Source organism: Hypomesus transpacificus, unplaced genomic scaffold, assembly GCF_021917145.1.
Source record: "Hypomesus transpacificus isolate Combined female unplaced genomic scaffold, fHypTra1 scaffold_27, whole genome shotgun sequence".
NCBI classification, from domain to species: domain Eukaryota; kingdom Metazoa; phylum Chordata; class Actinopteri; order Osmeriformes; family Osmeridae; genus Hypomesus; species Hypomesus transpacificus.
The window spans coordinates 1432496-1453498 of NW_025813796.1; the positions used below are offsets into that span (position 1 = coordinate 1432496).

The 21003-nt window shown below is 45.4% G+C and overlaps 1 protein-coding gene across 2 annotated transcripts in view; it reads left to right on the forward strand.

The window, feature by feature from the left end:
* The window catches only part of dcc (DCC netrin 1 receptor), a 142125-nt gene that overhangs the window by 54620 nt on the left and 66502 nt on the right, over positions 1-21003 (forward strand). For both annotated transcript variants that reach the window (XM_047014850.1, XM_047014851.1), the window contains exons 3-7: positions 4776-5063; positions 7160-7310; positions 7513-7649; positions 18214-18368; positions 18873-18993. In XM_047014850.1, the coding sequence (XP_046870806.1) occupies positions 4776-5063; positions 7160-7310; positions 7513-7649; positions 18214-18368; positions 18873-18993 (852 nt within the window). The remainder of the gene's footprint in view (positions 1-4775; positions 5064-7159; positions 7311-7512; positions 7650-18213; positions 18369-18872; positions 18994-21003) is intronic.

Genomic DNA, 21003 nt, shown 5'->3' on the forward strand with positions numbered 1-21003 from the left:
CCTGCTAACATCAGCCCCGGCCTCAGCCTCAGCCTCAGCCTCAGCCTCAGCCTCGGCACAAGCCCAGCGTCCTATCTGGACCCGCCACTCTCTCTTTCTCTCCCCTCTCTCTCTCTCTCTCTCTCTCTCTCTCTCTCTCTCTCTCTCTCTCTCTCTCTCTCTCTCTCTCTCTCTCTCCCTCCTTCTCTCTCTCTCTCTCTCTCTCTCTCTTTCTCTCTCTCTCTCTCTCTCTCTCTCTCTCTCTCTCTCTGTGTCTCTCTCTCTCCCTGCTGCAGCCTAGTTAAGCTGTTAGGGCTTCTCCTGCGTCAGCCCTCATCACAGCCGAGGCTTTGTAAATGGCCCGTCGCCTCACCGTGCTAATCTTTTGTCTTAATTCAGCAGAATAAACTGCTGACTAAGGCTCGGATGGCTTTGCCTGTTTGTATCTGTGCATTGGCCGGCCCTGCCTGCCTGCCCTGCCTGCCTGCCTGCCTCTTCCGGCCTGGTGGTGGGTGCGTCTGAGTGTGGCTGTACGCTGGTTAAGTCTCTCTGCCGGTGCCTTGTAAAGGTTATGCAGCAGAGATTATGGCTCTAATGCAGCACGCCGGCCAGAAGAGTAATCTCCATTTAATGAAGGTGTCTGTTCGGGGCTTGAGAGGCTGCAGGGGAGAAACTGGGAGGATCACTTTAAAAACAGCTCCAATCGCCTCCCCTGCTAGTTTTTCGAGTAGGTCGAGGAGAAAGGAAGCGGTGACAAATCTGCTGTTTAACTTGCACGTCGTTTTCTTCGATTTGATTTAGGGGCACTTTTGGTTTATTTGCATGCAGGCACGTCTTAAATCAACTGGGAAAACAACGTGCGGGAACCAGCAATCTCAATTAAGGAAAACCTACGTTAGCTAGCAGTTTGCCCCCAAAAATCTTCACTGGAAGTCTACAGTCTGTCGTAAAAGGCTTAATTGACTCAAAGCAAATGTATGAAATATGCTTGGAGGGAGTAATTGCACTTTGCAAAAGCTTTTCGTTTCAGGATGTAAATCCAAATGGTCTTGGAGTTTATTGCACCAAAATATTTCATCCTTTCATCTCCTAGTCAAGACTCTCATCACCTGCTAAAGTGAGCAGTGTACGCCTCAGAGGTAGTCATCTTTCTGTGAACATGGTTTGTTGCCAGAGGGTGAGTCTACTTATGGTGCTGCTTACTGTTTTAAGAACTTCCTGTTTAAGATAATCGGACTGCTTATCACAAGTGTGTCAACACGGTCGCTTCAGAGCAGGTGGATTCAAAGGTCTTTAGTCTCAAGCTGCCAGCCTCAATCTCTTTAGCCTTCAACTGGCAATCCAATACCCCTACATCTCAACCTGGCAGCTCCAACCACCAACAGTGTCACACTGCCCATCTAAGCTTCGCAATCTCCCAACCGGAAATTCTAAACCTCACAGTCTGTCCGACATGGGCAATGTGTCCACACAGTTATGTCCATCACAAACCTACCATCCATTCTCTTTGTCATGAAGGTTGGTAACTCCTTAATGTATCTACATTTCAAACTGGCCACCAGACCTCTCAAAGTAAGTCTGGCAACCAACCCTCTCTCGACCTCAATCTGGCAACTACATCTCTCTCAACACCAAACTGGCAACCCTAACTATCGACTTCAAACTGGCAACCTCACATTCTAAGCCTTAGGTGGCAAACCCTAGCTTGACGCTGGTAGCGTCAGTCCTGGAAGCTTTAACCTGGGATTTTTTTTCTTCTTCAGATTCTCAATAACTCTATCCACTTTAAGCATCAAACAGGAATTGAAACACAATGCCATCCCGCATGCCAATCAAAAACCAAGAATGGCACTCTTTTTAAATCACACACTTTCAGGATGCTGAAGGAAGTCAATTTAGATATAATGTGTAGCCTTCATTTTCAACCTTTCTGTGAAGATTTTAAATTGAGGGCAGTTCAAACTCAACTCTAGTGCAATTGAATGCCACAAGACTAGAATAGAGCCAGGATTATGGTGATCTTCTCTCTTGTGACTGTACTGTATATTTACTGTACTTTGGTCAAGTGTCTGGTCTTAAAGCCTTCACGGTGTGCACGAGGCGTCATGCTGTTAGACTGCTGGGGGGGGTGCCGGGGGGGGGTGGGGGGGTTCTGCATCAAACAGAAGATTAGAAGGGGGATTGTTGAAAGTAATCAGAGCAGACTCCCAGACCAGATGCCCTGGGTTTTCACCCCAGGTCTTAAGTATGCGAGGAAGCCGCTCCTCATCAAAATGGAAAGCAGTGTTTTTAAAGAATGTGTTGTTGTGAACTAAAATGAACCACACGTGGGAAAGGGGAAAAGGTTGAGCTTGGAATAAGTACTTAAACGTTCGCCCCGGATTGTGGACAAAAGTGCTCGGACAGTGTTTCAACTTTTGCCCTTCCGAGTTCCAGTGTTCCGCCCGCGTTTTTTAAGCCGTTGTATTTGTTTAGTGCTGAAGGACTTAGTTTGTTCATACATTCATGGAATCAGGTGAAAAGTGGGATGGCATTTCGTTTGTGAAGCTGGGTTGTTGAATTTTTTGGGTGTTTCGTCCATCTAGTGTGCACAGTGTAGTGATAAAATGTCACGCGTAACCATTACGAAACAGGATTGGGAGAGACCGTTCTACCCAGGATTGCCGCGAGAGTTTACATGCAGCCAATACAATTTGCAACGCGGCCCAGGTTGTGCTTATGCGATGAAAAATGAACGCGTCAAAAGTTGATAAAACAATAAAATAGCGAGATTCAAATCTTCACTTGCCCTTTTTTTCTGCTAACTCAACTTCTGAGAACGAGTGTTTACGGCTAGTGGGGGGGAACATTTATTTGTTGACTGATTGGACCTACTTTTCTCCGATTTACTGATCGTGGGAGATCCGAGGTCTAGAGCACCAGGAACTGTGGAATGTCACAAGATCATAAACCCCTGTGATCATTGGTCGTAGGAGGTGCAGTGTGGCGGTATCGATTCCTCTCCCCCCGGCTTCCTTTGTAGTCAAACGGCTTGGAGTCAAGCAGTTGATTGAGGACACTTGGTCCAGTGGACCATTGTCGTCCAGCCTTGTGACGCCTGTTTAGATTGTACTGCCAGGCCATTATCCAATCAGCAGTCGACGCCTCCAACCTTGGAGAGACTGGGGCCGATTATTCCGACGACTCATCCTTCCCCGTCCTCAGCTCTCTCTTTGGAACAGAGAGACTCTGGGCAAAGCCAGTTCACTCTCTGCTCTCTCTGATGTCTGCAGATTTCTAGAACCAACACCTCAGGTTTCAAAGAGGGGTGGTTTCAATGGGATTTGTTGGAAATTCTATCAGGATTAGCGATTCGGGAACACAAAGGCGACGGTTACTATTGCACTGCAAGGGCCCGATCGTGTAGGCTTATGGGTTGACCTAAAACAGAAGGCTGCCGTGTGAGTAGGGGACAGTACAGTCTGACCGGACAACCGGTCGAGGAAAAAAGCGTGTTATTTCATTGGAGAGTGACCCTGTGTGTGTTCGTGAGATTTCGTGCGACTCTGGAGCCCCGAGGCCAGCTTATGGATTAAAGAGATGGAGATATTCACTTGGTTTCAATCCCAGTGGATTTGAAATGTCTCAATCCCTATTTAGTGCACACTAATGAAGACAAGTCTGACGAAGAAACCTCAGATACCCTCGCACGCTAACCGTCTCCAAACTCAGCTTTTCTCCATGAGTAATTCCTCTTCCATTGGAGGGTTATCCTTTATAAGTGAAAAGCCCTTGACAAGCATAAAAGGCCTCATTGAGACTAATCATTTCAGCCAAACAACAAAAGCTTGTTCACTTTTTAAGGGTCAGGCTGCACTGACACATCTATGGAAATATTGATTTGTATGTTTCAGCCTCTAATGGCTTTGGCCTTCTCGTATCCATTCTTGCAGACACCTTAGAGACTGTTAAGATCCAAATGATGGGAAATTATTTCTGGTCAAGCCTTTTGACAGTCAACAGCTGCATACATAGGCCCCTTGCTTCTTTGCAGTTACGATTTTGTCATGAATAAAAACAGAGAGAGTTGGAGGATCTGTTTTTTGGGGTCTTTTTTTCTCTGTGCTAGGCAAGGCAGGCCCTGTCAAATATCTAATTATGCATGTTATCCAGTATGTCTTGACAATCAATACATGAGTGAGCCAAGGAAGTAATTGTTTGCTGCACAGTTGAGCTTCTAGCAACATGTAGATTTCCTAAATAATTTGGTATGAAATCATGGCAGCTAGTCTGTCTGTAATATTGTGTCATATTTAGGGATTAGCCTGTCTTACTAAGTACGGCTTTGCCTTTAACAGTCCATTTTCCCTGTGAAAGCCATGTTCACGATGCTTAGCAACCAAGTCATAGATTCCGCAGTCGGTGGCAAGTCATCCTCACAACCTTAAAAATCGAGGCCTACCCTGTGTTACTGCTGTTTCAAATGTGGCACATTTCATGATAACATGGCTTTTGAACACTGGCCACTCTGTATCAGTTAGGAGAGGCGAGAGAAAGGCAAACACACGAATGGGGATGAACATGAATCAGGAAGAAAGATTCGGCTACTCATCATAATGTTGTTGATTGTTCAAGGACACTTGTTCTTTTTTTCATGACCTGTTCTCTTTGAACCACATACTGCATAGCAAAATGCATTTCGAAATAGAGCTGTTTGCCTCAACACTCACACAGTATGTTTTCATGTGAAGCTACCGGCAACGATCGACGATTTAAATCGGGACTGATATGGATTTCGATTTCCCCCCTCTCCTCAGGTCCGTTGAAACTGGTGGTCCCGACGGAGTCGGTGTCGTCCTACCTGGGCGACACGGCCCTGCTCCGCTGCGAAGTGACGGGGGAGCCCATGCCAGTGGTGCGCTGGCAGAAGAACAGGGAGGACCTCCCTTTGACCTTAACCCCCGAGACCCGTGTGGTGGTGCTGCCCTCCGGGTCACTGCAGGTCAGCAAGGTGCAGCCTCCCGACTCGGCCACCTACCGCTGTCTGGCAGACAACCCTGGCAGTGCCCGCACTGGCACAGATGCAGAGCTACGTGTGTTGCCAGGTAACCCTTAATATGTTTTTACTCTGCCTCCACTAAGTTTGACAGCATTTACTTTCATAACAGTACGTTTAGGATTGTTTTTCCATAATAGAAAGGACTATTTGTTTCGTTGCCAGCTAGTGTTCTGGTAGCCGACTTGAGGTCCTTTCAGACATTTTATTATTCATTTCTAAAAGTACTTAAAATTGCACGGGCGCTGCAGTGAACATAGATAATTAGCACCTTGAATATCTTTCGTATTGTTGAATTTATAGCACATCCTAGAATGTTCTTTGGGGTGAGACTGGCTGTACTGTGTGTAAGACTTACTAGTTCTCTGGAGACATTTACACTGCTGTTTTCAGTTTTACAATGGATGCTTCCAACTTTGTCTTATTACTGTATACTGAATGTCCAATCCTTTCACCCACAAGTGGGCTTGAATCAGGTTTAGATGATTTTTCCTCTGCATTTGTTCCCATGGTGTTCAGATTCAGGCTGTCTCCAGAATATTCATCAGACTCACAGGTTCCACTTTCGTATTATATAATCCTTTGATCGTTTGTTAATTCCTCCTTTCATTTTGAGTGACATTTCAGACAAATTGTTCTTGGTTCAGATGTGAAATCCACCATGAAATTATTTCATAATCCAGTCAATTTAAATAACTTTTATTTTATCTAGACTTTTATCAAAAGTTGACTTTAAATGTCAGAGATACGATTTGATAAGAGGAGCTTCGGTGAATCCCTTGCCGTGCCATCGTAACTTGTGAGGTCTCCATAATGTGCAATATGCAATTTACAAGTTAGTCTCTGACTGTGAATGCAAACACTTCGTCCATGTCTAATGTGCTGACAGATCCCTTATGCCTGAGGTTGATTTGCCTGGTTTTTGACTCGTGTCCAGGAATACATTCAAACGGTCGTGTTCCTACCCCTTTCATCCACCTCTCACCCTGTGAAGTCTTGATTAGATATTTGATCTTCATTTTCAACGCCATGTGTTTTGCAAACAAGCTCCACTTTTCAAGTTGCCTTGAAGTGTTATCCACATGAATCACGCTTTAAACAGGTCACGTTGTGCTGCATATCATAGGGGTGACATTCTTCAATATCCCCACACATCTATTGCATGCAATGCTGATAATACATTGTCAAAGAACATCCCAGGTTTACCGATTATGGATCATGGATAACCAAGGACAGATTTTCAACCCGTTTTAAAAGAAGTGGACATGTTGTGAACAATCGTTTTCATATAGGATGACAGGCCCTGTGGACTCATATTAGACATATTGCTCCCACAGTGGTAAATCTGAGAAATAATTTCTATACTGTAAAGTCAAAACACATAGTAGCAGGGACATGATTGGTCAAGTAGCTAAGGGGTTTTTGCCCCTTATTGGATCCTTTCTTTCATCGGAGTCTTTACTCGCTCTGGAACATGCTCTACACTCTTAACAAGCTAGGTGGATTCCCCTCTGGATGTCTACACAGCCCTGAAAGGAGGCAGGAGGTTGCGCTGGGTCAGTCCATTTCATTTCAATCTCAGGGGCAATTGCTCTGGAGTCGTGAACCCTTAGTCTGCCTGACTGGCTGTCAGACAAATCACTGGGTAGCTGCATGGCTCCCCGTTCCACTGCGGTCTTGAGGATGCACAATCAGGTGTCCATCTAAATTGCAGGTGTTGGAGTGAGAGCGCTCAGACTGGAACCCCATTGGGGGATTCATGTTGACTCGTGTAAAGCCGCAGTGGCTGTCTGAGGTGTTACGTGACGGAGAGGGGAGCATTTAGTCGAACTCGTTTGAAGGTTAAATGAGCAATGTTGCTTCGACAGATGTATATGGCTTCCTCAGGGTTCCTCTGCCTCCCTCGGAAAATTCATTTTCCGCTATTTAAAACAAGGCCCGGCACAACTGCAGCAATTTGCCAACTGACACTGCAGTACAGAGTTGCTTTCCGTTTCCACCCCCAAAAACAAAGTTCAGTGATGAAAATAACCACATTTGCAACAACACCCGAGACGAACATTCCAGTGTGCGATACCGGTCAGTTGAAGTGACATGGAGCGGCCTCTTAAGTTGTCTCTCCCCTGGGTTGCTTTCTTCGAGCAGAGCCTGGCGTGAGCCGGACCCTGGCGTTCCTCCAGAGGCCCCTGAGAGCCACCGTCCTCCAGGGGAAGGATGCCGTCCTGGAGTGCTCCGCCTCGGGCTTCCCCACCCCTGCCTTCCACTGGATGAGAGGCAGTGAGATCATCCAGAGCAGGTGAGTGACCTCCAAGGGGGTTCCGTCTGGGCCTGACTGGGTCAACACGTGGGTTACCAACCAAACGGTCTCCTTTCGAGCGGATGCACGCGTGAGATTGAATCCTCCGCAACCGTCGTCGGTAGATTGCGACGGGGATGTGAATGTCGACTAGCCGTTGTCGTGTCTGTGATTGTCGTTCTTCTTCTCTGGGTGTCACCAGGTCGAAGAAGTACGCTCTGCTGGGGGGGAGTAACTTGCTGATCAGCAGTGTGACGGATGACGACTCTGGCTCGTACAGCTGCGTGGCGCTCAACAAGAACGAGAACATCACGGCGTCCTGCGAACTGTCTGTTCTGGGTGAGTCTCCTCCGTCGTCTCTGGGGAAATCTCCCTCTCCCCGGGCTGGGGTTGTCTCTGCCCATCTCATATGGCCCAGTTACCCTTCACAAGCGCAAAATCTGTGGAAAATTGAATGGTTTCAGTTCATCAGACTCTTGAGGAACAGCCAGAAAGAGTCTACCAACTTAGGTGTAAAAAAAAAAGAAAGGAAGTCAAACACTATGAAAGATTGATTGTTTTTTTGTCTGTTCACAAGTTTTACTGCCACCTCAACTGACACCGAGGAACTTCATGACAACCTCACCACTCTTATGACAGGCCAGGTTGCCAACACATTCCCCCAAAAATACAATTTTAGCTGTGGCATATTTCGTGGCTTATAATATATAATTCTGAACGAATCTAAAATATGCAAGACAGATAAATAGTTAAAGTTTCCTGATTCTCAGAAGAGGGTGCCGTTATTTCACAGACCACAATTTCCACAAACCAACCAAGCGTACCGTTGCTACCGCTAAATAAAAACCGTTATTTTTCGAACGTTTGCCTCGCTTTAGCAGACCTTCAGTTGATCAAATTGAGTGAGCGGTGGGTTGGAGTCCTCAGAGAGACTCTCAAATAAGGTTTTCAATAAGTTTGATTAGAATGCAGCCCTGTGTGCCTGTGCGAAAGTGTCTAGAGGTTCTGGGCCTCTTCATCCATTGGAACGTCTTTGTCAAGTCTCTTTAGAGTTGGCGAGCTCATTCTTGCTGAAGGTTATGCTTCACTAACCCAGGCAAATCTATAACACCTGGAATAACGTTTTGTAAAAAGATCGAAACATAGGGTTACGCAGGCTGTCTGAATGCAGAAGCAGTTGACTCAATAGTCTCTAACTTACAGCAAAATACTGCCGACGGGGGTGGTGGTGGGGGGGGGGGGGGAGTTAGAGAGAAGGGACGCCAAGACTCCAAACGTCAGTAGGTGAGAGTTTGTTGGTGGTTCGAGAGAGATATTTGGCAACGCATTTGAGTTAAGTCTCATGCATAATCATAAAACGCCCGACTCTGCCTGTTTCTTTTCAATTAATCGCTCTCAATCTCATTAGTTCCACTTTGCAGGGGGGAGGGATGACAAAGCCTTTTATTTCAATTAATCCAATTACAGTGGAACTGGAGGATATTGAAGATTTATCACAGCCGCAGCATTCAACGGCTTATTTTCTAGCAACAAAAGTGAAGGCTCAGAGAAGTCTGTATACAACCCATTCCACCCAAAGTCACACAAATCAACTGATTAAAAGATGAATCAACTTGTTGTAGTGTGGTTTGCACGGTTAAGATTAGCAATACTTAATTTATAATAAAGTATAGTAGTTCTTGGGGGCACCACCTCTGATTCGTGAAAGGGACAGAGGAAACCTTGTTTAATAATATTGAATAATAGCACTCGTAATAATCAGTCTAATCTTAAGTAGGGAATTCTATGAAAGTAGAGCAGATCATATAACGTGAGAGATACGCGAGTATTATACACAATGATTTATTTAAGAGAATGTAATTATAGTGAACACATACCAGATAAGTTATGGGTTAGTTGGGCTAAAGCAGTACAGTAGGCCTGAATTCTAATTAGAGCGCACTACACAATGGCTGCGTAGAGCGCGTGTGGAGGGGGAGGAGAGAGAGAGAGTGAGGAAGAGGTACAGAGGAAGAGGCTTCTATAGTAACAATGGACGATCAATTGCTCACTGCAACTGACCTAACGATGGTCAAGTTAAATCATTTGTAAAATACAATCAAACATCGACAATTCAATCACAACATGCCAATATGTCACAAGTAAGAAATATTGCAAATCGCAGTTACTTTTGTCGGTTTGAAGAACGGAGTCAATGGTTCGTTATATCCAACGAATAGGAAACGGAATCTCTCGTCAAAGTTCCGGGCGCAAAGTGAATATGCAGGTTATGAGGTAAAGGTTAGAGAGTGACGCGTTCACCCCAAGTTAATCCTACGAACAAGCGGGGGTGATTGTACGTTTGGCGATTTTATACTCCAAAGAACAGGGGGTCATCCGTGTGAAGGTGACCTCTCTCATTGGTCAGTTACTTCCACCTGGGCGTCGTCTTGAGATCTGCCCAGAGTTGTGAACTGGCTGATTTTAAATTCCATTATCTCAAATGTCCATGAAATGCTTAAACTTCAGAATAGAGCAATACAATGTTTATAACTGGTTTTGTTAATATGATACAATTATTTTGATATCAAGATTGACTGATTTACTATATCTGAAGGGGAGTTATAATCAAACATCAATTAAACACGTTCTAGGTAAATGAGAAAACACACATTATAACACATCGACTACTGTCATTGAATTAGTGTCCATGAGCCATGTAGTCCTTGAGAAATATGTTTATAAATCCACGAAAGAAAGTTCTCCCTTATACTCCATTGTCTGATACTGTGTGACCATGTGGTCTCTGTTCCTGACCCAATGCTGGGTCAGGGCTTTGAAGCATCTTCTGGAAGATAAGGACAAAGGGGGAAGGACCCTTCCCCCTTTTCGGGGGTAGGAGAAAGGTGTGGATGGTACCAAGCTTTGTCTGTTGACTCTCTGCTACATTGTTCTTTCTCTATACTGAACTTGTCAACTGCCCGTTTGCTTTTGCACAGGTCGAAACAAATCCTGTACTACACACACCAAAGTCCAAAAGATAGGTAGGTCCTCGGATTGTCATAATGAGCCACCTGCACCAAAGCCGTGGTGAGGCCATTACAGTAATCTGTGCTCACGTAATCTCCAGTGTGCTCTTATTATCCTCAGTAGATGAGTAGCTTCTGAACTTTAGCCACTTTACCCTAGCAGCATCGCTTCGTGACAAGCACGCAGCTCATGAGATTATCCCAAAACCCCGCTATCTATGATGTCTTACAGCCCGTAGCGACACAGCAACGATCGATCCTGGCTAAACTCAGTGACACCACTGTGGCAACTTCACTGTTGACAGGCAGCAGCTCTTGCTTTCTCTTTCCCTCCCTCTTTCGTTCTTTCTTTCTTTCTCCCTCTCTCTCGCCACCCATTAACATTTGCCTATTGTTCCAAGTCTGACATGCAGCTAGTAATATATGCCTCTCCTGACATATATTACTAGTTGCATGTCAGACTGTTGTAAGTCCACTCTTAGTAGTCTAAGTGTATCTATTCCTGTCAGTTTTCCTGGGCCAGAGGCCAGTATTAGGCCTTTACACAACTATTGAGGATTATGGGATGGTGAGAAAGCCAGGGCACCCTATAGATAAGTGTGACACTTGTTATTAGGTCAATCTGGCACATAGATGCCAGAATAGCCATTATGGGCAAGATAAATACTTGGCCCAATACTTTTTGAATGACGAAAGAGAGAGAGAGAGACAGAGAGGGAGAGAGAGAGAGAGAGAGAGAGAGAGAGAGCAGGGGGAGAGGGGGGTGACTTGAGTCACAGATAGACCAGGAGAACTGCTCACTCAGTGATTGCAGGAAATAGTCTACCCTTTCTGAGATAGGGTGAGATGGAAATCACTTATGGCCACGATTGGTGCATCTTTTAATATTGAGGCCATTGAAGCATATCTAAAGTGGCTTATTCCTGTGTACAGGCTTTTATACATTCTTAGTATGCACATTGGTTAAGCGGAATGGGAGTAAGTGCAGTGGTTTAATTTCCAAACACTAAGGTAAGCACTTAGAACTGTTTGTAATATACACTTTGGTACATCTCTTATCGATTTCACGGCAGTTTATAATTGGATACAGCAGTGGGCTTGTGTTATTTTTCACTTCATATCAAGATAAATAGGAACTTAACCATCAAGTGTAAATACATATATTCCTAATAATGCCCCTCTTATCATAGAACCGTGACTTCAAAAAAATGCTTCACATGTGGCTACTTCATTTCAAACTCTGAGAGTTTCCTTCAATCAAAAGCATTGAGAAGATGGCCCAGGCCTTGCAGTGCTGTGCTTGCTGGTCAGCAGCTCCATTGCAGAGCCTTGTTAAAAGGGCGGGGAGGCACAGCCACGTCCACTTGTCCAGCCCATTAATGCTCTGTCAGAGCTGCGCCTCCCTTCCTCCCCCCTCTATCTCTCTCCCTCTCTCTCCCTTTCTCTCTCTCCCTTTCTCTTTCTCTCTCTCTCTCCCTCTCTCTCACTCTCTCTCCCTTTCTCTCTCTCCCTCCCCCCCCTCCCTCCCTCTGTCTCTCTTTCTCTCTCTCTCTCTCTCTCTCTCTCTCTCTCTCTCTCTCTCTCTCTCTCTCTCTCTCTCTCTCTCTCTCTCTCTCTACCTCCCTCCCTCCCTCCTTCCTTCCTTCCTTCCTTCCTTCCTTCCTTCCTTCCTTCCTTCCCTCCTTCCTTCCTTCCCTCCCTCCCTCCCTCCCTCCCTCCATCTCCCTCCCTCCCCCCTTACGCTGTAGCAGATGAAGGACTCTCATCTGCATTGAGAGTCTAGGATCTCCTCTCCTCCATAACACTTGTCTTTCAGACATTTTGTTCCTGCATAACATTTTAAGATTTGTTTTCCTCTTTGCTTTAGTAGCCAGTATAAGGTTGACTCTTTTTTTAGAAATTATAGTCTTCTGTCCCTTATGCTGGTGAGTAAGTGTCTAGCAGGAAAAAACTCCCCTTTCTGAACAGTGTCTCATCGGCTGACCTATCGATAATCAGAAAGGCAAGACATAAATATTAATGTTGACCTCAAGTGAAATATGACACATTTCTTATGAACGTTTCTCATTTCACTTTGATGAAGGAAAATTTCTCAGAGTTGCGTCACCTCTTTTGTCCACACAACCCACACCTGAACACATACTGTCTTTCCCTGTGAATATGTAAATGTTGGTCTTGATTGCCCCTATTCCCATGCTGTTCCTTGATGACAACAAAAACAACTTTGTACACTTTCAAGATACAAAAACGTAATTCAAAACAAAGTATCGGCACTGAATTCCCAATTGGGAAGGCCTACAGTAGGACTAAAGGGGGATGACGGATGTACAGTTGGCCAATCAACAGTCCTGCTGTTGTCTTATCTTTGATTGGCGGAGAGAGGGTTAACGTTGAAGACTGGTCCAAGACTCTCGTTTGTATCTCAGCCAAATTTGAGGAAGAGCTGCTTATTGTTGCAAACTTGCAACTGTGCCAGATTTCTACAAACTTCACATACTCAGCTGTTATTAGTCAATGATTTAACTATAACTCTTTGTTGTTTGTGAAGGGTGTTTATTCATCCAGAATATGAATAAACCAGAAAGACCTGTATACTAATCATTCAGTAGGTTTGTAAACATACTGGTTTATTTCCTCTATTTGATTCAGTACAGTGTGGCACAATTTAATTGAAAGGCAGAGTTGCAAGTTTTATGTTTCTAGCCACAAACAAATACTGTATTTAACTAAATAGGATTTGATGGGGAAAGGGAGATAACCATTAGGGCATTACATACATTATTAGATCAGGCCGTCTGCTATAATGAATTTCACATCAAGGATGGTAAAAAAAAAAAGGTTATTCACAAAGAACGAAACTGAGCTGTGTCCACCATACGGGGATAATAAATGTTTGTTGTTCGTAATAATAATGACTTCAATGAGCCTCATTAACGCTTTCAAGCAGCCCAATTAATTTGACAAAGACAATACCAGCGGCTTGGCTTTGGGGTCATCACTCACTGTAGGTGGGCCAGAATGTTGGTCTGTATAATAATCGTGTGTTGCCTCAAAGCTGTATGGATTTGCCCTACATGCTACAGTCAGTGGGTATCGAGTATTGGTTCCGTCTTTGCACGACACATACCCATTTATACCCAGAAACGGAGGGGACTGTTGTTTGCAGTGAAATTCTTCTCGTTAGGCAGAAAACACCGATTGTCAGAGGCGACTTAGCTCTCACTATCCACGGATAAGCGGCAGGGGGTCAATGATGATTAATTACAAGCCTCGGAAATTATTTTCAGCATGCTAGCAAACATTTAAGAGGCAGCCAGCACTCCTGCTGGGAAGGCTGGTTAAGCTGTTCCTCATCCAATGCAATTGGAACCAAACCTAGCATAAAATAGACATCTTTCATAATATTTGAGCTTCCTAGAACGTCAACATCAATATTAACAGTTCATAACAATCATCTGCAAATTTGGTGAGTCAGCCAGACAATGAGTCCGCCATCACTGTACGCATGAATAATATTCTTTTAAGAGGTTTATCCTGACTGTGACACAAACAGCATTTCTGTAAAACGAGTGACATATTGTGACACAATCCCTTTCCCGTCTTCCACTGTCACCTGGTCACTTTCATGTATCTGCTCTGACATGCAAGCTCATGTAACCATGCCCCAGAGATGACCCTGCTCACAAATACAACCAACTAACAAATCCTTTGTTCCACTAAGGCACAGTAATCCAGGATTGAAACTTAATCAGACAAAACACAACATCTTTGCTGATTTCTGGAGAACAACAAAGGACAGGTTTTTGACCCTACACACAAACAGAAGATGATTCCTTATGAAACCATTCCCAAATCAGAAATGAATTTTGGCAATCGGGTGTACTGTACATCTAAAGGTAAATACTGATAAAGACTCTACAAAGGCTTGTTTATGAGCCATTGTAACTGGCCACTTCACATCCTGTCCATTTTGGTTGTTGCAATGGCAGTTAGCTGTCTTTAACAGTACTATTTTTATCTGTTAGCCAAGTTATTAACCAAAACAGTGACCCATGGCAACACCGCAGTTCAAGATTTACATTTAGTCGTGCAAGATACATAGCAGAAGTGTGTATCTCTTGGTATGACACATACTTCCATATGTGTTTTGTGTCAACTACAGAAAAGACTCCTTAAATGATGAATATGTACCACATCATAATGGATCTTTACACGTTTCACGTCATATGTCATGGGTAAATAACGTTTGTCAAAAGGGCACCGGTTTTCAGTCGCCTGAGATCAGATATCCAGTTTGTGTCTGATGCAGGTGATGGTTATTTGAACTACTTTCAGGTTTTGCGCATGACGTATATCTGTAAATATCCGTATGAAAGACATTCGGTTCAGTTTAAATTCTCAAAATACATCTCCACCGCAGTAACCATACGCCAAACCGACACTAGGTTCTGGTGACCTGCTGGGGCCTCCTGGGGTCAGGTCACCAGCTGAACATAGAGGTCACATTCTGGGAGGACAGCAGGGGTAATGGTGGGATCACTGAGCTTTCATGCTCAGTTAGATGTGTCAAACCAGATTACAGCCTTGTCCAATCAATTTCTGCATCTCTGCTACTTTATAGACCCCATTTGGCAGTCCGAGCCACACAGACATCCTGGGGCAGTTAGGAAATCATTTAGCAGGGGACGGGCAAACAGAAGACCATGAAGGGTGGACTAGGTTGATCGTACAGGAGGAGACTGTCAAGGGAGATTAAAGTTGTGAACTCCATGACCAGATGAAGGAATGCGAGTGGTAGAAATTGGATTGGCATGTATGATTGGCAAGATCACTTCCTAGATCACCGTGCCCCATGTCGAATAAGAAAGGACAGGCATTTGACATCCGATAAGGATATTTGTGCCCACGAGTCATGAAATATGCATGGTACATTTCTATAACGTAGTGGCAGGAAGGAAGTCAAAACACGGAAACAAACCAGGAGCATTTGGAATGTGGCACATACAGTATTTTCAATAAACATCTGCATAATTCATGAAAAGCAGTGCAAAACAAAAGGGCATTGCTAATAAACATACACTGCAAGAGCATTTCACTGCAATCCTAATTCCCTCGGAATAACCGATAAACCGTCACTTAATACATCCCTCTCTCCATATTTCATGAATAATGAACGATTAACGGGTGGAAGGCAAATAGGAAAAAAACCAAGCCACCGTCATTTTTCTTAACAACCTCTCATTTCCATAGAGCATGTCCCCATGCATTAACATGGAGCTGTGCACTGTGTTTACCTAACTGACACCACCCTGTACGGGGCAGCCACCTCACTTAGTGGGAGCCCATCGCCAAACAAACACTGGTCCCCTAACGGGACGGATGGAGGCGGCCATCTGAAATGTCACCAGCAGCGCGGCAGCCTGTCAGCGTCCCCTAAGACCCCCCCCCCCCCCCCCCCCCCTCACCGGGAGAAGTCATTACAGAGGCACCATGCTTGGAAACCCACATGCCAGATGTTTATTCAAATGAGTGATGTGGAGATTTACATTTCAATGGAGGAGGAAAGTCATTATGGCCAGCGCACATTAAACCGCCACGTATACACTGTTTGTTTTGTCATGTTAATATCCTTCCCAGAAAAGGCTTGTGCGTCATTTTTCCAGAGTGTTTTTAAGTATTTGTAAATAGAAAAATATATATTGGTAGTGTGTATGTGCGCAGTGCATGTTTGTTTTCCATTTGCAGAATATTTTTTTTATGCTCCACTGTATGGCCTGTCTTTGACGAAAATATTTGGAATGGAAAGATTTGCTTTTACCAGCAAACATTCAGTCAAGATGTTACAGCGTAGTTAGTTAATGACTTTGTTGGTACCAGTAATCGCTGTTTAGAAGATAGCCCCCAGTGCAAATGTTGCAACTACGTTTTAAAGGAAATCATTAGTTCTTAATTAGTGCAATACTCCTCTGATAAAGTAACACCAGCATGGCTAATGGCATATTGATGCGTCGTGTGATGCAACACGGCCTGCCCCAGCCAAACAGGTTGGTGAAGCAGGGGATCTCGGGTTGCACCTTGGGGGCCCCCCAGACATTTTGCCGGCCGTTCACAGTTCTTAGAAAATCTCCAGTATTCACCTTTCAAACCCCTAATACTTGTGGACGGATGGAGTGGACGGCTCTCTTTGTTTATTGATAATGACGTCTGACTTGTGTGGAGGAACGGTGCGTCGGTTTTTGTATCCTGAGGGCTCGTATTCTTCTGCCTCTTAGCTTGTCCACGGCTATGGCCTGGCTGGGGATACATGACAAAGTATTGATCAAGCCCACTTGCCGACTGGAGGTCCGGATACTTTGACCTCAGAGACTGTTTCTATCCCTTGTCGTGTATTTGACAGAACATTACCATAGATGGTTATCAAATCTGAATTTGAGACTTGTTTTTTTTATCATCTGTCACAATAGTTTTTTTTCAGTTTGAGTTTACTCCAGGGGGTCTTACACTTTAGCATCAGTTTATTTTCCTGACAGACTTATTTTACCAGCAGTTCAAAGACAACAGTTCCCTTTCTCAAGAGTACTGGGCTCGTTCTCGGTGTTATATTGTGCCCCCTTCAATCCTTTGTGATACATTGCGGTGAAAAGCAAAAAACAACAAAAACAGAAACCGATAATAGCATGCCTCCTGTTTTGTTTTTCTGCCTGAGGACGGCTTTGCCAGAGTACTGACTGTGGTTCAGGAGTAAAACAGAGGGGTTGGGGTGTCTGTCACCTTCCCCGAGAGAAGCTAGCAGAGGTTAGACAGAGAGATGTGACTGACTGTCACTCTGTCCCACACGTGAACGCTCTGGAAGTCCCTCTGACACTACTCTCACTCCCCCCTCCTGACCTTTTTATATCCCTCGGGGGGGGGTGGGGGGGGGGGGGGGTGGGGGGTGGGGGGGGGGGGGTGATGGGTAGGGGGGAGGGGGGTCTTCTACCCTTTACCTTCCTCATCTTTCTCTCTCTCTCTTTCTCTCTCTCTTTCTCTCTCTCAATCTCTCTCTCTTTCACTCTCTTTCACGCGCTCACTCTTTTGTCTGTGTCTCCGAATCAACACTCTGATTCATCAGGCTTTGCTGGCTTACATCTGTCTGTTCTATTCATCGTTTTCTGTGGTTACTATCTAATTTACCTCATACCACACAGTGCAGCCCAAGAACAAGCTACATTATTGACTTGTAAAGCAACAATCCACACACAAAGTGAGCCCAGAAGAATAGGAAACAGATTAATTATTCCCCTGCAGAAAAATCAATACTTAATTCTCTGTGGAAGTGCTTTTGAGTCTTATTCCCTCCAAATCAAACGGTAGTGGTTATAACGTTTCTGAAATATTTTAATAGTGTTACAGATTCCTTAAAAGAGAAATCCCCAAATAGACAAGATTTCGATGCACACGGAAAAAAGAAGCTGTGAAAAGGAGGATTTCGCAATCTGTCTGCAATTTGATGTGGCAAAAGAATGAGTGACATCTTAACAAGCTAAACAGCTCAGACGAAGCCAGCATAAACAAAGACCTGTGCCTGCAATTTACATGACGTGGGTTCTTAAGGGCTTCTCAAACGTTGTGTTTATATAGCGTGCTCCAGAATGTTCCATCCCCACGTCACGCAGCCTTAAGTGACTTTTTCACTGTTTGTGCTATTTAGCAGGAGCTAAAACGCAGAGTTTACAATATGTGGGGTAAAGTAAGTGCAGATTCTGAGGACTTAACACTATAAAACGTCCCAAACATTCACCCGCACTCCCGGTCACTAAGTCTAGTACCACAGACTGACAGCTTCAGATGTTTAATGGAAGAGTCACGACGCGTCGGGTAAAAAGGTTTGACTTCCTGTTTGTTTTGTTCCACAGTGCCACCCCAGTTCCTGAACTACCCCACCAACACGTACGCCTACGAGAGCACCGACATCGAGCTGGAGTGCACGGTGACGGGGAACCCTGCGCCGGCCGTGCGCTGGATGAAGAACGGGGAGGAGGTCATCCCCAGCGACTACTTCCAGATCGCTGTGAGTGTTTCTCCCGCCAACGCGCCTCCCGCGCCTCCCGCGCCTCCCGCGCCACTCTGACAGTGGCTTCCGCCGGCAGGTGCAACTTCACGGTGGGGCGTCGTCGACCGTAGCTCCTGGGTTGTCGAGCGCTGTTTACATCTGTTCCTGTCAGGTTCTCCTTGAGGGGGTTCGCAGACAAGAACAGGGACACTTTGACTCCGAGGGGATGAAGCCACTAACCTAACTGACTATAATGAGGCTTCTGGCGACATTTACATTACATTTCGTCAGTTGGCAAGGGCTCTTATCCAGAGCGACTTACAGTAAGTACAGGGACCCGAGGCAAGTAAGGTGAAGTGCCTTGCCCAAGGACACAACGTCATTTGGCACGGCCAGGAATCAAACTGGCAACCTTCAGATTACTAGCCCGATTCCCTAACCGCTCAGCCAGCTGACTTCTGGTTAAGATCTTTCATCTGTGCGACGATGACTGAAAGAAGCATGTCTCTTGTGTGCTTGCAGGAGGGCAGTAACCTGCATATCCTTGGTCTGGTGAAGTCAGATGAGGGCTTCTACCAGTGTGTGGCCCAAAACGAGGCAGGCAACGCCCAGGCCATGGCCCAGCTCATCTTACGGGAGCCAGGTAGGGACACACAGCGTGAAACCACGCTTGCCTGCGACATCATTTCCTCTGACATCACACATCCTCTTAACATCACATCCGCCGACATCACATCTCTGGTTCTCGGCATGCTAAACGCAAACACAATCCCCCTTCTTCATCCACCGCCCCTGGTCCGCCCATTGTGAGACAGGCAAGGGAGGGAGTCTGGGCTAACAGCAGAATTGTCTGCAGGATAAAGGGTACAGTATACGTGCAGGACAAATCCTGTGTTTCCCTGTGCAATGTTGGATATCCCACGCGATGACAGAGCTTTGAGAAGCCAGATGCGACCAGCTGCTTAATGCTTCCTCACGGCAAGCCAACTCTCAGGGGAATCCAGGAGCTCTGTGAGGAGGGACTCACAGACACGGATTCACTTTCCGACTGCTTGCGCGTTGTTTGTGTCTAACAGAAGACTTGCGTTTGGTGAGTCGCCGCAGTTCAATTAGGCTCCCGCAACGGTGGTGTGTGTCGCTAACAGTGCGACCCAGAAATGAAAATGTTACTTTGCGCCATAGTTTAGGATTTAGAAATCGGCGAAATCATACAGGATATCTATAGGAGGATAGGCTGAGGAAAAAAGGTGCCCCTTTTTAACTGTTGAAGCCTTTTAACCATATCTAGCTTTCAGTTTTTTTTTTGTTTTTTTTTTACAAGTCTGTCCCATTCAGTTACATGATGTAAGAACGTATCAACTGTGGCTGTGAAGCTGATCAGAGGGAGCTTTTTAGAGACGACACGTCCCCTTCCACTAGGCGGGTGGGGCACCCCCACCGCTGGGCCCGGGTGGAGCCGCACCCTACAGTACATCCCCTCATCACAGCTGGAGAGGCTGGGAGATAGAAGACATCAGAGAACAGACCTACTTGTCTCTCCGCATCACACACATTGCCTGTTCTCCCCCCCCCCCCCCCCCCCCCAACCTCCTGTTGGGTTTGATTCAATCAGACTCCCTGGCCTCCGGTGCTCCATGTGTGTGTTTGTGTGCGTGTTTGTGTGGACGTGTGTGTGTGTGTGTGAGTAGGTACTGAGCGGGGCTTACCCAGGTGGTGCAGGGCGACTACAGAGGGGCTGGCTGCCTGTGAGATTTGATTCATGTCCTTGTCGCTTTATTCATTTATCAGCATATGGGGGGGGGGGGGGGGGGGGGGGGGGGGGGGGGGGGAGATCGCGATTGGATCAAGTGTCCACATGCAGGGGGGCTGTGACTGCAGGCGCGGCGGTAACTCAATCCGGAACGACACTAACCATAGGATCTGATACTGTGGTGGCGATTCAATTACAGCCGCAGATCAAATGTCCTTAGAGTGACACTGTATGAGTCAACTCCGGGGGTTTGTTTGGCACATCTTGTCTTTTATGTTGTAAGCATACTGTAGCGGGAATGCGGTACAGAATTGTCCTGTGGGATGCACATTGGAATGCAAAGACACTAAGTGAAGGGTTTGGTTCAACGTGCAATGTCGTTAAACAAGTGTTTATGCATCACAAATCTAAATAAGGGGTAGAAATTCAACTAAATCTGCTTGCTGGATAAAAAAATCATGACTTCACGCCATTAGGGGCTTGAGATTGAAAGGAATGCTGATGGGATGAAGTTGAGGGGGAATTTCTTTTTGAAAATTGTAATTTTGCTTTTGGAAAAGGTCTGTTGGTTCTTCAAATCTCGCTTGCCTTCAGTTGGTTCTCTTTTGTAACGTGTACTGAAGCTACAGTACATACGTGCCTAGTTACTTAGCCGGCCTTATTTCTGTCACAGTGTTTCCCCCGCGGCCTGGAAACTTTCTTTTATTTAGCCTCTCTTCCCTCTTTCCTTTGTGGAAGTTAAAGCCCTTTTAATGACTGAAACATCAGTCAGACTTACGTCCATTTCATTAGGAATTTTTTCATTAAGCCTGTCACCAACAAAAAAAAAACGTTGAGGGAAGTGGGAACCAATTAGGGAAGCTGTGGGACTCCACTGCTACCGTCTTAATCTCGCTCTGGGAA